Source organism: Sciurus carolinensis, chromosome 12, assembly GCF_902686445.1.
Source record: "Sciurus carolinensis chromosome 12, mSciCar1.2, whole genome shotgun sequence".
In the NCBI taxonomy this organism is placed as follows: Eukaryota; Metazoa; Chordata; class Mammalia; order Rodentia; family Sciuridae; genus Sciurus; species Sciurus carolinensis.
The window spans coordinates 85,240,430-85,257,717 of NC_062224.1; the positions used below are offsets into that span (position 1 = coordinate 85,240,430).

At 36.9% G+C, this 17,288-nt stretch overlaps 1 protein-coding gene across 2 annotated transcripts; it reads left to right on the forward strand.

Moving 5' to 3' along the window:
• Window positions 1–4,614: 4,614 nt before the first annotated feature.
• Window positions 4,615–17,288, forward strand: Ube2t (ubiquitin conjugating enzyme E2 T). Of its 2 annotated transcripts, none has more exons than XM_047521502.1 (7): window positions 4,615–4,696; window positions 13,105–13,274; window positions 14,104–14,173; window positions 15,726–15,831; window positions 15,919–16,017; window positions 16,113–16,196; window positions 16,930–17,288. In XM_047521502.1, exons 2-7 carry the CDS (start codon window positions 13,166–13,168, stop codon window positions 17,077–17,079), a joined length of 618 nt encoding a protein of 205 aa, XP_047377458.1. In that variant the 5' UTR covers window positions 4,615–4,696; window positions 13,105–13,165; the 3' UTR covers window positions 17,080–17,288. The 2 variants fall into 2 exon arrangements, with proteins under 2 accessions (XP_047377458.1, XP_047377460.1); XM_047521504.1 differs by lacking the exon at window positions 4,615–4,696 and adding an exon at window positions 4,799–4,949.

Sequence of the window (17,288 nt, forward strand, 5' to 3'; positions counted from 1 at the left end):
CCTGCGCGCTCGCTCGGCTTCAACACGCAGGCGCTGCCCGGGCCTTGGCTCATCACGGGACTTGTAGTAGCAGACGTGCCCTGAGGGCACGCCCTCGCCGTAAGGGGAACTACATATCCCTGGATGCATCGGGAAAAAAAAGCGAGGACAAGTTGCTCCCTCTTTCGCCAGGGAATCCAGCAGGGTCACCTTTGCCCCGAAGCTGGGATGGGCTCCCCGAACTGACGTCAGCCTCTCCCTCTAGGCATTTTGGGAGTCGTAGTTCATTCTTGTTATGACTACTAACTGATCTTATTTGGGGAGTGGAAAGGAGGCAATAAATACCCGTTTTCTGGTGGGGAGAACTGGACGTAAAGTACCCGAAAGAGTTGAATCCATGTCCCGGTTCCAAATCTAGAGTTTTGTTAACATGTATTAATCACAGTAAATGGGAATGTGCATGAGGAAGAGAGGCATCCATATACATACAGCAATACATGTATTACATAAATACTTTTCAACATGATACTTATTCTAAGCCCAGAAAAGAGCTTTAAAAGGAAGAAGCATCCAGGTGTAATGGCAAGAGCTTAAGCTTTGAATTCAAATTGAATTAACATTTTTAGACAAATTACTGGACTTCTCTGAGCCTGTTTCTTTATGCATAAAATAGAAATAATACCTCATAGGATAGTCTCATGGATTAAATGTGATAATGTAGGCAAGGATGCCTAGTGCTATTCCTGGAACATATCAATTAGCAATAAACATCAATTTCCTTTCATTCCCCTCCTCTATTCTTTTCATGGATCTTAAATTATTACCAGACATAATGGACGTTTTGTCTTCCATGATTTTTTTCAAAGTCACAGAAAGATGCTATGCAACATTCTAAACTCCTAAGGCAACAAGTGGAATATTTTCATATTCAACATGAATTGGTTATAAAACCTTTGTGCATCTAATTGATTTAATAACTATATCCTCTAGGACCTTAACCCTGGACAAAATATAATTAAATGTGTTATCCATAATTAAAGAGAACATATACAAATATTAGGTTCTTTAATCTTTTCTGCATGTTTGAAATTGTTCTTTTAAAATGTTACATAAATGCTGGGCATGGTGGTGCATGCCTGTAATCCCAACTACTGGCAAAGCTGAGGCAGGAGCATTGGAATTCCTGGTCATCCTGGATAACTTATTCTGACCCTGCCTCAAAATAAAATTTTTGGAAGGGTTGATGATGTAGCTCCAAGGTGGAGTGCTTATCTAGCACACACTTGGTCCTGGGTTCAATTCCTAGTGCCACACACACACAAAAAAAGTTGCAAAATGATTAGTATTATAAAGGGAAACTTTATTATACTCTTATTGTGAACATTTACCGGTTCCTCAATTTTCCCTGAAATGCACAGGAAATCATACACTGAAGTAAATAAATCTATGAATCGAAAGCCTCACATAAAAACTGACATATAAATACAAAATATTATGTTTAATAACATTGTGTCTATATACCAAATACTTTAGGATGGATATTCCTAATACCTTATAAATACTAGTTAAGCCTTACAGCATCTTTGTATGCAATGTCTAACAATGTCATAAAAATAAATCACTAATGTATACTTTTTGCAGGAAATACTGAGGATTGAACCAGGGGTGCTATACCACTGAGTTATATCACCAGTCCTTTATTTTATTTTTTATTTTAAAAAAGGGTCTTTCTAAGGTGCTTAGGGCTTCTCTAAATTGCTGAGACTGGTCTCAAACTTGGAATCCTCTTGCCTCAGCCTCCCAAATTGCTGGGATTACAGGTGTGTGACACCACACCCAACTTATTTCATTTGACTATTCTTTTTGCATTCAGAAAAAGAAATATCTGGTCCAGTTGTATAAACAAATTAAAGTTGAAAAAATAAATTAAATTGGCCAAGGTCAGCTTAAATTATTCTTTTCCCAAGAGATAGGAGGTTCAATTTCAAAAAGAATAGTCTCAATACTAGGAAGATTCAGGAAGCAGGAAGTACTTCCTTACTAATTATATTTGCTTTTCTTCTTCTCCTCATCTTTCCTTCCTCCTTTTCCCCTTCCCTTTCCCTTTCTCCTTACTTTCTACTTTTCTCACTGTAGTAACTTTCTCTTAGGAGATTTTACAGAAAGGTGTAAATAGCTAAGTTCCTTGAATAATTTAAGTGTAAACCTACCTAGAAGAAGAGAAATATAAATTTGAGCTAAGTGATTACGAAAAATAATAAGTATTACACTATAATTTAACCGTATCAGTCAAAAATTATGCCACAAAACATTCATCTACCTATAATGATTTGAAAACAATTTTTAAAAATTAAAATCATGTCAGTTTTTTTCCAACCAGGCCTGAGAATAAATTTGTACAATCAGTTCACTAAACAAGTATGATATCTTAAATTTATTAACTGAATTCCATTAAGAAAATAGTTTTATATACAAGCAAGTAAATCCTGACGCATAATCCTGTGTACAAATAAAATACAATTTTTGTACTTTCAAATGTATTGAATCCTCTGATATGTTATTGTATAAAGGGAAGAAGCTTTCATAAAATTGCAATATTCCATATCCACACTTTAAACAATAAACTTTAATACTAGAATTCTCCATTTAAAAAGCAATGACACCTGTAGACAGTTTATGAAAATTTTGTATTCTGGCCTCTATTCCCACCGGTTCCTATAGCGCCCTCTGGTGGACAAACGTAACTGCACGCTTAACACCCAGTCCTTTCTTTTCTCTGTCCATCCGCCTTTCCTTTCTTCGCCAAAACTCTAGTTGCTGGTTTTGTATATCACTCCTTTCCACAAAATTCAATACAGTTAGCACTTTTTCTGAGAGACATTAGGAGTTATTTCTTAGAGAACCACCCAAGGAAGTAAATTTCAGGTGTGAAGACAGAACTGTAATTGAGGTACAACAGTTGAGGTAAAAAGAAAATAAGACATTGAGGGGATTAAAAATCAGTAAAATATCAGAAATAAGATAAGTCATAACTCCAAAATCATCAGAGAAAATACTTCACTGGAGAATATCATGCTAAGTGAGATAAGCCAATCTCAAAAAACTAAAGGACGAATGATCTCGCTGATAAGCGGATGAGGACATATAATGGGGGGTGGGACGGGCTAGCATTAGGTTTAGGGTTAGGTTTAGAGTTAGGCTAAGGAGAGCGGTAAGAATGAAGGAAAGAAGGACTGTGTAGAGGGAAAAGAGGGGTGGGAGGGGTGGGAGGGGTGGGGGGGAGGGGAAAAATAAAATAAACATCATTACCCTATGTAAACGTAAAAAAAAAAATAAAAAAAAAAAAGAAAAGAAAATACTTCACTGCAATGAGTAACTGCTAACAATAAATGCAAAATCCCAACAGCTAACTGGAAATTAGACTGGACAGTAACAATTCATTGTTTTGTAACCTCATAATAATTCTCATAATTCATAAGCTACTTTAGTTGGTTCAGTCCTACAACTAAAGTGAGGAACTCCAGCGTAGGATCATAGAGTTCTAGTGAATGTGTGGGTCTAGTGAGGAGAAAACATAGCATGCAGTTCATGGAGAACCTGATGCTACTTAACATCAATTTGGACTAAATCTCTGCAGTTGCCAAAATTATATTGGCTTACAAGTTTAGGAAGAGACTGATCTTTGCTCCTATGCCACCCCTGTTCTGAAGCGACGCAATGAGCTTGGAGCAATGGTAGATGGAGGTTGGGTATTGTTTGTTTCATTGACCCACACCCAGTATTCCCACAGGCTAGTCAAGTTCCAGTCCTGTCCTTTGGATCCTCAGGACTGAGCCATCCTACACCTCTCGAGGAGCATTCACCTCTGGAGAGGCAGCTCTACGTCAAGGATGGTTTAGCTATAAACAAGTACTTCCTTATTCAGGTACTTCCTTTAACAGCTTAAAAGTCGTCTGTTCCAAGGCTGGGGATATGGCATGGTGGTGGCAAGATGTGTACTGAGTATGTGCCAGGTCCTGGGTTAGATCCCCAGAACAGTGACACAAGTAAATAAAATCTATTCCAAACTTCCACCCAATGCAAGAATCCCTTTGCGCCACTCTTAACAAATGATCACCCAAATTCCACTTGAACACTTGCAGTGATGCACTAGAATTCGCTCTCTTCGCTTTGTTCTTTAGAATTCTAATAGCCAAAATGCTTTATTGAGCTAAATTTCAGCTTTAATTTTCATTCATTCGTCTTACATGGGTCTTCTGAAGTAGTCTTCCGCATGAAAAATATATACAAGAAACGAAGACAGCTATCACCTATCCCTTTCTCCAGATTAAATATTTCCGGTTCCTTTATTGTACCTTCTATGAGGTGATTTCCAGTTTTCCGCTCTGACAAAGCCAACCTTGTAACCGCACGGGTGGCGCCAGGTCGCGCGTCCTCAGCAGCTACCAGAGGAACCTCGGCGGAGAAGAGCTGGGCGTAGGGATTTGAATGGTAGAGCCTGGCACGCGCGCTCCAATTTGAATGAGGCGTGAGCGGAAGCGAGCCCAGAGCGCTGGCCAATAAGGCGGGTGCGCCCTTCTCCGGGGGAATTGATGCGAACCAATCACAATCCTTGCAGGGCACGAGGCGGAGTCACGCCGACAGTCCCGGCTCACGCAGGCGCGGATTCCCGGTTCCCACTACGCGGGCTGCTGTGTTGTGAAGTGAGGTCTCCCAGGTAAGCAAGTTTTCCGGCCCCGCACCCGAGAAAACGTACCCCAGGAGCTCACTGTGGGTCTTGGGGTAAGGTGTTTTGTTTCAGCCCAACATGGAAGTTTTCCTTTCCTCTGAAAGGAGACTCAGAAAAGCCGATGGTGAGCGGAAGTTCTAAAGTATTTTCGCAATGAACTTTGGGTGGAAGCGTCTCCAGCGACAGCAGGGAGAAGTTTGCCAGGATGGAAAAGACCTAAGTGCCCTGTACTCGCCGCAGGGTATGCACAGGCCGTTATTTTTGCTTTCTTCAACATCTCAGGTTTTGTTAATTAATTATTAAACGCCCTACAGGTTTGGATACAAGAAAAGAAAAAAATTTTTTAAAGATTATGAACCTGCCCTGAGGAATACCCACCTAATAAGAAGCTATGAGAGGTGCATTTTGTGTAGAAGCACAGAGAGTGACATTGAATGGTGTATGGATTTGGGAAGCATTACCGTAGAGGAGGAAGAATTCTGTGTGTATATATCTGTAGGTGTGAACGAGAATGATATGGGCATTAGGTCAATGTGGCTGAAGCAGAAATTCAAGGGGAGTAGTTTCAGGATATAAGGCTAAAAATATGGGTTGAGACTAGATTGTGAAGAACCTTAACACCCAGAAAAAATGCAGCAGTTGCTGGCTTTTGAGCCAAGGAGTGGCATCCCCTACTTTGTGTTAATATAGTGAGACTGGAGTCTAGTTGGTTTTTTGAAAGAAATGTCTTATTTTTTCTGTTTTCTAATCCCATTATCATACCTTTCTACTGTGTTCTCATTTTATGTAAAGGCATAACTTATACTTTGGGATAGTGGTTTCATTGTAACCGATCCCCAATATATGCTTACTGTGAAACTTGTAAGGGTCTGTGTATCAAAGTTAAGGTTAATTATCTAGTGAAGTAATTGCTCCAGGAAATGATATTCTTAAAGATGTAACTAGAATGGCATGGGAGGTAGCTTAGTGGTAGAGCATTTGCTTAGCAAGCAAGGGGTCTGTGGGTTCAATCCCTAGCATCAAAAACAAAAACAAAACAAAAAACCAGCATATCTAAGTAAATTTGGAAACACAAAACTTATATGAAAGACATGTAGGATAATTGATTCTAATATTAACTCACCCATAGTATTATTCTATTTAGATATTTAAATGTTTCTGAAAGAATGTGAATTGTGGGGGAACACCATGCCTCCCCTTGTAAAAAGTATCTTGCAGTGCATTGGCACATACCTGTAGTTCTAGTGACTGAAGCAGGAGGATCACAAGTTTGAGACCAGCCTCAGCAACTCAGCAAGTCCCTGAGCAACTTAGACCCTGTCTCCAAAAAAAGGTCTGGAGCTGTAGCTCAGTGGCAGAATGCCCCTGGGTTAGATCCCCTGTACACCCAACCCCACACCTCACCCCAAAAAAGAGACAACCAAATAACTAAAATTAATCTTTGGGACAGGATTCAGCAGTGTCTTGACTAGCCACTACACAAATTTAGTCTCTTTTGAACATGTATCCCTATGGTTAAAATAAACACATCAAAGTTGATGATTATCATAAATGACAACTAACTAGTCAGCCTATCAAGTGATTCTTTGATGTTAATTAGAAAGTAGAAATAACTTATGGAGACAATTGTGGAAATAAAGTTTTTTTTGTGTGTGTATGTACCAAGGTACCAAGGATTGAACTCAGGGGCATTTGACCACTGAGCCACATCCCCAGCCCTATTTTGTATTTTATTTAAAGACAGGATCTGAGTTGTTTAGCGCCTTGCTTTTGCTGAGGCTGGCTTTGAACTCTTCATCCTCCTGCCTCAGCTTCACAAGCCATGGGATTACAGGTGTGCGCCACCACACCCGGCTGGAAATAAAAGTTTTTACTGGGGTTTTTACAGATTAATTGGCCTTCTACTTAGTTTAAGGCTGTGTGAGTAAGCTAGCATGAATTAGTATACTGAAGCCCCATTGAATCTAGGTTTATTGCTGAGAATCAGATCCTGAAATGTGAGGATTAATGTGTACATATTAGCACTTGCTTTAAAAGGAAACCAAGACATTTATATAGTTATTAAAAATAAATTCTACCATTTTTTACTAAAGTTTATCTCAAAAAATTTTTATTGAAAAATAGTTTTTTTACTCAGTTCAAGGGAGTACTCAATGACATACTTTTACGTATCACTTTTTTCTGTATCTACATAAAGAATATGTGTTTTTATTCTCAGATCTAAGCATCAGAGAAATTCAGTGTTTCAAACTTTAGTATGTTCTAAACTTATATTTTGTTAAAAGCCTTCTTTCCTTCTTTTTTTAAAATTTTTTCATTAGTTCTTTTTAGTTATACATGACAGTAGAGTGTATTTTGATATATGTACATGGAGCATAATTTCCCATTCTTACAGTTGTACATGATATGGAATTACACTGGTCGTGTGTTCATATATGAACACAGGAAAGTTATGTCTCATTCATTCCACTGTCGTGGCCCTTTATTCTTTAAACTTTCCACTTGCTACACATTTCCATACTGTAACATTGATGATTGAGTTTTTATTTGTGACAATTTTTATCATATTAATTTATAAAAAAATTGACATACAGTAAGCTGAATATATTGTGTACAGTTTGGTAGCTTTTTTACTCAAATATACATTTGTGAAAATATTACCACAATCAAGATAATGGATATATCTATTACTTCCAAAAATTTCTTAGTAATTCCTTCTCTCCACCCCTTCCCCTACCCCTCTATTTCGTTTTTTTTTTTTTTTTTTTTTTTTTTTTGGCGATGCTGGGGATTTGAACCCAGGGCCTTGTGCTTGCGAGGCAAGCATTCTACCAACTGAGCTATATCCCCAGCCCTACCCCTCCATTTCTAAGCAAACACTTACCTCATCACTGTAAGTTAGATTACATTTTCTAGACTTTCACATAAATACAACCAAACAGTATGTGCTCTTTTTGTCTGTCTACTACTTGCACTCAGCATGATTATTTTTGACATTCATGCCTGTTGTATCAGTTTGTCCTTTTTAAAAAGTGTTGCATTTTATAGTTATCTGACTGTTCATTTAGCCACTTTTCTGTTGATGGATGTTGGCATGGTTTCTAATTTTTTTGTTAACTTTATTGAGATAGTTACATAGCATACAAGTCTCCTTTCAGTGTATGATTAGTGTTTTTTAGCATGTTCTCATGGTTGTGCAGTCATTGCTGCAGTCCATTTTCATCACCCCCAAAAGAAACACTGCCGGTTAGCTGCTGCTCCCTGTCTTCTTTTCCCCATCCCTTGACAACTACTCATCTACTGTCTATCTCTAAGATATTGCCCATTCTAGACATTTCATATAAATGGAATTGTATGATACTGTATGTGATATTTTGTGACTTTCTCACTTAGCATAATATTTCCAAGGCTGTTCTGTGGCATGTGCCAGTGCTTTGTGTTTTTATTGCTGAACAATATTCCACAGGATGGCCACATCACATTTTGTTTATCCATTCTTCAAATGATGTATATTTGTGTTGTTTCCATTTGTCAACTGCTACAAATAGTGCTGCCGTGAACATTAGTGTATGGACTTTGTGGACATAGTTTCATTTCTCTTGGGTATGTGCCAAGGAGCCGATGCAGGATCATAAGGTAACTCTGTGTAAACATTTTGTGGAACTGGCAGACTGTTTGCCAAAGCAACTGCATCATTTCGCATTCCCACCAGCAACACGTAAGAGTTCTAATTTCTTCATATCCTCATCAACACTTAGATATAATCTGATTTTCATCATTGTAGCCATTCTAGTGGTTGTGATATCTCACTGTGGTTTTGATTTGTATTTCCCTAATGATTAATGACGTTGAACATCTTTTCATTTGCTGCTGGGGATTTGTATATTTTTGAAGGAATGTCTGTTTAAATCCTTTGCCTATTTTTTTTTAATTGGGTTGTCTTTTTTTTTACTGAGTTATTTATATATTTTAGATACAAAGAAGTTCCTTATCTGATATAGGATGATTTATGAATTTATTTTTTCCTTTTTGTTGTTTTATCACTTCATAGTGTCCATTGGAGCACAAAAGCTTTTAATTTTGATATGGCATTTATTAATATAACTTTTAATATTCTTATCACTGTTCATCTATGTCATGCCTTTAAGACTATTCTTTTAGACTGCTTTAAGACTATTCTTTTTGCAATATGTTCTCACTTTGTTATGCAGGCTGGTCTTATGTGAGCCTCCTGCCTCAGACTTCATGAATAGCTGGGGTTGCAGAATATCAACCCTAGGAAAGATTTTATACTTTATCTTTGGTTTTCAACAGCTTAATTATGACTTGCCTAGAATGGTTTTACTTATCTCTCTTGAATATCTTCCTTAGAAGTTCTTCACCCAATAGTTTTCTTCAGACTTTGTATTTTCTTCAGGATTTTGACTGTTTATCATTGGGTTTTAAAAAAATGGAATTAAAATACAAACTAGTGGGCTGGGGAGATAGCTCAGTTGGTAGAGTGCTTGCCTTGCAAGCACAGGCCCTGGGTTCAATCCCCAGCACAGAAAAAAAACAAAAACTAGAATGAGTGGAGAGTTAATTTATTCCAAGGTACTTGTATTGTTTGGAGAAGCGTTGATACCAGTAAACTTTATACTTTTATTTTTAAGTTGCTGAAGAGGTAACTTTTACTGAATTCAATAATTCAGGTTTTTGTGTATGTCTGTTTATAATTGATGTATATTTTATTTTTAAAAAACTGCAGTAGGTACCAAAAGACAGATTTACACACAATCTTAAGTTGCAGAAAAACAAGAAAGTAAGTTTCTGTGTGATATTAATAAAGGTAATCTTTCCTTGATCCTAAGAAAATCATATATTTTTAGAAGTTAAAGCTATTAAATTTTCAGAAGTGCAAAACACTTTCAGCAAAAGATCTTTATATTTAAGGGAAAAGTACTGTTTATCATTTTATATTCTTGGCATAAATTTTCATTCTTTCAAGGGGGACCAAACTTCCCGAACCCCTTTCAGTGTTCTTCAAAACTTGAACTTCTTCAATTTCTGGATATTAAAAATGTGTTCACAAATGGACTGTGCAATTTGATCATCCTTTTTGACTTCAGATTTTTCTCATCAAAATTAAACAATACAGCACAGTTTCTCTTCTATAAACTTCATCTGTAACACCATCTTGTACATCTATGAAGTATTTGCAGCCAAGCAAGATGTGCATCTCTTGTTCCATAAAACCCAGAAGGAAGAACTGTCTGAATGTCCGTAGATGTTCTGGATAACCGTAAACACTGTGTAGCTCCTGGTGCATAGCCCTCGTGGGTCCCCTTGTCATGGTGGAGCCTCATGCTGCCCTTCGTGGTAGGCCCTGACTGCTTACTGGAGGAGATGGTGTGTCTTTTTAGAGCAGGGCATTGCACAGCAAGGAGGCCAGGGAAGGAGAGAGCAGAGTTTCCAGAAAGACCAGGTACACGTTGAGCCCTGCAGCAAGGAACACCCCAGGCTCTAACCTCTAACTTTTCAACTTTAGGCTTTGATAAGTTTAATAATTGTGTTCAAATCTATGTGATGGTATTTAAAAGTAGTACAAATATAAATATAACTTTCAAGCCAATAGAGAAAATCCAAAAGGAGAAAGGAAAAAAAAAAAAAAAAAAACCCAAAACTTAGAACTTCAGACATATACGGAAGGCACATCATAATACTAAAGATTCAGAAAAATAGAAAATGAAAGAATAGGAAATGGTATCTCAATCAAATATCAACCAGAAGAAAGCTAAAATAGCTTTAATGTGAAATATACCTAAAGGAAAAATCATTACTAGAAAACAGAGCGTTCTCTAATAATGATAAAAACTAAAGTTTGCTAGAAATATGTAACAATTTTAAACATATGTATCTGATAGCCTAGCCTAAATATTTAAGGCAAAAATGGACAAAGCTACAAGGAGAAATTATATTTACCATCATAGTGCTTTATAGATCACTCTCAATAACTGACAATAACTGACACAGAAAAAAAAATCAAGTCATAAAAAACAACACAGTTAAGCTCATCTAGTGGCATAAATAGAACATTGCCTCAACTTTGGTGTATAGATATTTTTAAGCATACATAGGATTTTTATGAATAGTGACTAAATATTTGGCAATAAAGCAAGACTCAACAAATTCAAAGGATATAAAAACTACACATTAGAAATCCATAACATATAACTAGGATATCCCCATGTTTGGAAATTAAGAAACCCATAAGGGAAAGTACAGAATATTGAGAATGGGAGAATATTTTATATATCAAAATTTTGGTATTCAATGGTAGAAGGCAATGCATAGTCTCGATGTGTTTACAGTTGAAAGAAGAAAGATGAAAAATTAAGCATAACCTATGTTGGAAAAACTAAGGAATAGGATAGAAATAAGCAGTGTTGAATGCATTTCCTTGAAGGTTAGAAATACCAATATCAGGCAAGAATACCAGCTCTCAGCTCTTCTGTTCAATATTGTGCTAGAAGATACCATCAGAAGAGAAGACAGGAGAAGGGTGGAAGGGGAGAGAGTAACTGATTATGTGCAGATGCTGTGATTGGCTGTTAGAATTACCCAGCCCCCCCACCCTCAAAAGGATTCAGCATTAACATTATTAGGGTTTCAGTTAAAAATCAATTATATTTGCGTAAGCTAGCAAGAAATAGGTAGAAAATAATTTTTTTAAAAGATAAAAAAATAAAGTACTTAGGAATAAATTTAATAAGACTTTATGTTAAAAAGACTTATTTATGTTAAAAAGTACTTAAGAATAAATCTAATAAGACTTTATGTTAAAAATTATATAGCTTTTGAAAAGCATCAAGAAAGACTGAAATATCATGTCCATGGATCTTAGGACTCAGTATCATAAAAACATCAATTCCTCCCTAGTTGATCTATAGAATGAATGAAATTGCAGTCTAAATTACAACAGGGCTGTGTGTTTGTGAACTGTTCTAAAATTTATATGGAAGAACAAAGATCCAGGAGTGATTAAAACACTCCTAAAGAAAAAGAACAGGGTATATAAACTATAGGAAAATGTCATGTTGTGCACATCATGTTATACACAAATATATACATTTTATTGGCCATACCTCAATAAAACTGGAAGCAATTTAAATAATGAAAAATAAGCCGTAGTAATTGAAACACTGTAGTATTGGCTCAGAAATAATCTATGTAACCAATGCAACAAATTCAAGCAAGAGTCCCAAAATAGATCCACGTGTAGATGAAAATTTAATTTATGATAATATCAGGGAAAGGATGGAGTTTTCCAGTAGATGGTGCTAGAAGAATTGGTTATATTTGGTGAATATTTTTACCTCTCACAATACAAAAATGCCAATTCTTAGTGAATTAAATTTACGTGTGAAAACTGAAATTATAACAAGATTTGAAGAATATGTTGGAAAATATCTTTAAATTTAGGGGTATGGAAAGGATTTTAAACTGATTTAAATGTTTTCATCAAAGGACATCATGAATAAAGTGGAAAGATAAACCATAAACTGGGAGATATTTGTAATACCTATCAAAATATCACCATCCTTTGGCTCGCTGCTAGAGGGAGAACTAGAGAAAGATAGTGAATGGATATGGGTGTGGGATTTGTTGTAGATGAGAAGACTGAACTTATGTGAATGTTAAGGGTAAGAGGGAAAGATGGGCAATACTAGGAGAATGATGGACTCACTGATGGGGTGGATTCTCTGAAGAACTGGGAAGATGTGGAATGTGGAATCCACAGTTCACTGAGAGAACCTCAGGCATCGGCTTATACACTTCTCTGAGGATTACGATCATTCTTACTCTCACAGAGCTTAGGTAGGCTTCCTTATACAGCTAATATTTGTCCAGTCCCGTACTGTACCAAGCATGTTGAACAAAATCAGACCGAGGCCCAGCCTGGCCTCATGGGTGTATAATTATTAGAGGAAGCAGACATTAATTTAAAACCTTAGTGTTTTCTTTTGGGGGAGGGGTTGGGTTTTTTTCTTTTCTTTTCTTTCTTTCTTTTTTTCTTTTTCTTTTTCTTTTTTTTGGACTGGGGATTGAATCCAGGGGCATTATACCTCTGAGCTACACCTCCAGTCCTTTTATTTTAAGACAAGTTCTCGCTAAGTTGCTAAAGCTGCCCTGGAGTGTGCAGTCCCACCTCAGCCTCTGGCTTATTTATTTATTTTTTAATTTATTAGCTTGAGTAGATAACATGTTCAGAAGAAGGAAGTAGAAAAAAAAAGCAGATTCTGTTGTCAAAATAGAGATTAAGAGGAATCTGACCTTCACTGAATTGAAAGTGTGTGCTAAAAGTTCCACAGTCACCACAACCAACTATTTCATGGTTGCCCTTTTTCCTCCCTCAGCACATCCCAACCAGCCCTTAGCGTGGAGCAGTGAGCTGTGTGGTTCCTTTCACTTGGGATCATGCAAAGAGCTTCCCGACTGAAAAGAGAGCTGCACATGTTAGCCACAGAGCCACCGCCAGGCATCACATGCTGGCAAGAAAAGGACCAAACGGACAATCTGCGAGCTCGTGGGTATCACATCATGCCTATGATGAGGGTCATGGCCCCATCTGAAGATTGTACTGAAATTCAAACATTTGTATGTTCTGAAATAGGGAACAGTTATAAGGTCCAAGTACTCTCCCACCTTTCATTACTAATTTGATTATAGTCATAAAAGTTTTGCTTGGCATTTCCTGATTCTTTGAGTTTTTATTATACCTTTTGCTGATTTATAATCAGGATTTTGGCATCAGCTCTGAAGCATCATTTAGACCAAAGCTGACCATTTCAAATATCTAGGAGGCCAGATGGGAAACATAAATGATTAGAATATTACTGTCCAAACAAAACAAATCCGTAGGTTGCATTTGATCTGGTGACCAGCGTTTTACAACTTCTGTTTTATATCTTCTCTATGCCCTTTGACACCATCAACTTTTAGGGTACATCAACATCATGGAGCATTGCAAAAGACTTACTAAAGCCCTGAAAGAAGTTGGGCATGGTGGTGTATGCTTATATTCCCAGTGGCTTGGGAGACTGAGGCAGAAGGATTGCAAATTCAAAGCCAGCCTCAGCAACAGTGAGGTTCTAAGCAACTCTGACCCTGTCTGTAAATAAAATACAAAAAAAAAAAAAAAAAAAAAAAATAGGACTGGGTATGTGGCTCAGTGGTTGAGTGCCCCTGAGTTCAATCCCCAGTACCACCTGCCCCCGCCCAAAATAAGTATATAAATCCCTGAAAAAGTATTATTGTCCTGGACCTAGTTTCTCTGTTAGGATGGTAAGCCTTATCAAGTCCATATGGAATGATAATTCAGATCATCTGATTCCCTTTTTACTTTTTCTTTTAAGAAATATTAGGTGGAGCCAATACACCTTATGAGAAAGGTGTTTTTAAGCTGGAAGTCATCGTTCCTGAGAGGTTAGTGCAAATTAGATTCTTAACCTATAAAGTATAACTTATAAAGTGGAAGGTGGAACAATGTAGTATATAGAGCATTAAGTGGAGGGGTAAAGTACCTGGTTTTCTTTGTTATTTGTTGTTTGTTTTTCTGTCAATGCTGGGATCAAACCCAGGGCTGTGCACATGCTAGGCAAGCATTCCACCTCTGAGCTACATCCCCAACCCAAAGCACCTGGGTTTTAATTCTAGCCTTATCATGATTTAATACAATGTTTATTTTATCTCTCTGGAATTCAATTTCCTTGTCTAAAAGAATGGACTAGACCACAACTTAGTCTCCCCTCACCCCTTTACCTTTAAACTGTGCATAACATAAAATTGGCCATTTTAACTGTTTTTTGGGGGTTTTTTTCTCACCAAAAAAATTAAGGTGCCCCTGGATTGAAGGGGCACTTTACCACTGAGCTACATCCCCAACCCTTTTTATTTATTTGAGACAGGGTCTTGCTAAATTGCCTAGGGCCTCACTAAATTGCAGAGACTGGCCTTGAACTTGAGATCCTCCTACCTTAGCCTCCCAGATCGCTGAGATTGCAGGCATGTGCCAACATGTCCAGCCATTTTAACCATTTTTAAAATATACATTTCATATCATTGTGCAACTATCACAACATCTAGCTATAGAACTTTTTCATCTTCCCAAACTATAACATCATACCCATTAATAACTCCCTATATCCCCTGCCCCCCAGTCCCTGGCAACCACCAGTTTTCCATCTCAATATTAAGGTCCTTCTTAGTTCAAGTCTCCTTTAAGACTCAGTTAAGTTGTGGTTGTAGTTTTTACAGAATGAGAAGGGGATGAAAAGAATATTTAACTGTTAAAATGTAGACAGTTAGAAGGTCAACCTGGCCAAACTTGCTAAAGTCCTGAGAGAATAGCTTAATCATCATCAGACAACAGTTCTGCAAATAGATTGGGAACTTTCCAAGATTTATATCTCACTAAAGAGACATAATACCAAATGCAATGTAAGAATCTTAATTAGATCCCAGTTTGAAAAAGCTAGCCATAAAAAAAAAAATTGGTACAATTAAGCAGTTAAGGAAATCTGAATAGTAAGTGATATTATGGAATTTTTTTAAATTTAATAGATATAATGGTATTAGAGTTATGTAGGAGAATGTCCTTATTCTTAGGAGATACATGCTGAAGTATTTAGAAGGTGAAGTAGGGATGGGAATGTAGTTCAGCCGTAGAGTGGTCTCATAGCACGTGCAAGACTCTGGGTTCAGTCCCTAGTGCTGAAAAAACAGTGAAGTGACTTGACTTCAGGTGGTGGGTATGTGAATGTTTTTGATACTATTATTTCAACTTTTCTGACTATTCTTAAATTTTTACAATAAAAATTTGGGAAGGGAGGTTTGCCTCATTTCAAATGCTGTCTTTCTAACATTTTTATAATATCAGCATTATTTTTTATATGTCTATTAGTGACCAGGGAAGTACTTAAAACATAATAAGTACTATATTAAAATAATGATTTCCTGTTGTCCTATACATTCATAGGTACCCATTTGAACCTCCGCAGATCCGATTTTTGACTCCAATCTATCATCCAAACATTGATTCTGCTGGAAGGATTTGTCTAGATGTTCTCAAATTGCCACCAAAAGTGAGTGGTGGATAAAGGATTAACTGAATAAAACTTGAATTACAATGTCACATTCTAATATAAAAGGAAGTGCTTATCTGTGTGTAGGGCGCCTGGAGACCATCACTCAACATTGCTACTGTGTTGACCTCTATTCAGCTGCTCATGTCAGAACCCAACCCTGATGACCCCCTGATGGCTGACATTGTAAGGAACCCATTTCCTCATAGCCTGCTTTCTCTGTACCTCTAATGATGCATGCCATCCAAATATTTTTTCCTCCATTAACTCTTTTATCTCAGTCCTCAGAATTTAAATATAATAAGCCAGTCTTCCTCAAGAATGCCAGACAGTGGACAGAGAAGCATGCAATTCAGAAACAAAAGGTATGATATTTGCTACTATTATCAGTTCATTAAATATATATATGTGTATAAAAATAATGCTTATTATATTTGCCAAATTTGTTCTGTAGCTAGAATGGTTAGGTGATCTTTTTTTCCTCTTGCAACCATCTAATTGTTTAGCAAAACAACCTAGTAGCTAACCAACAGTAAATTTTTCCTAATAGTTGTCATCTGTTGGCAACACTAGAGGGCAGGCAGCTTCTAGTTAATATTTTTTGTATCTTGGGGGTAGCAGGGATAGAAGGGAGGTGACTCAGTCTTTTTTCTGAGTTATCTTTTGTAATACTAAGAAGGGACTATATTTATAGAAACTAATTGTAGAAATAGGGAGGGGTTATAGGTTGAAGGGGAAATTTTTATATTTCTTATGGGATCATTCTTGGAAGAAGGGAAAAGGAAAAACTTCCCCTATTTAAGTCGATAAAGTTTCCTCACTGAACAAAATACAAATCAAGATCATGGAGATAGCATATCCTGGTTGTTGCTGAGTTACAACACATTTGAGATTGAGTAGAGTAGCAGGTAGGTGTTATTTGTTAAAAGAAGTATTTAAACGTACAAAAATTTTATGACAATGCTTTCAGAGGAAATACCATATACACAATGCAATATATAATTCTTGCAACAAAATACCTGAAAATAATATTACAGAGCTTCAGTTTTTTCATAGGCATTTGTGTGAACTTTATTTCACCTTTCCTGTCCTTTTTAGGCCACTGAGGAAGAGATGTTCGATAATTTAGCAGAGGGCAGTGACTCTGAAGTCCACAACTCAACACAGAAAAGGAAGGCCAGGCAGCTAGGAGGCACAGAAAAGAAATTTTGCCCTGATGTTCAGGGAGTTTGTCCTGGTCCATCTTAGTTAATGTATTCTTTGATGAGGTGGTCTAATTTGCTTACCTTTCCTAAATGTTTTTCTTTGTATTTGATGACATTGTAATTTTTGTATCCTATAAAAGACCCTGTATGTTTATGTGTTCTGCTCTACAGTGATTCTGTTTTTTATTTATCTTGCACATATGTATTTTGAAACCTTTTAAACCTGAAAAATAAATAATCATTTAATGTTGA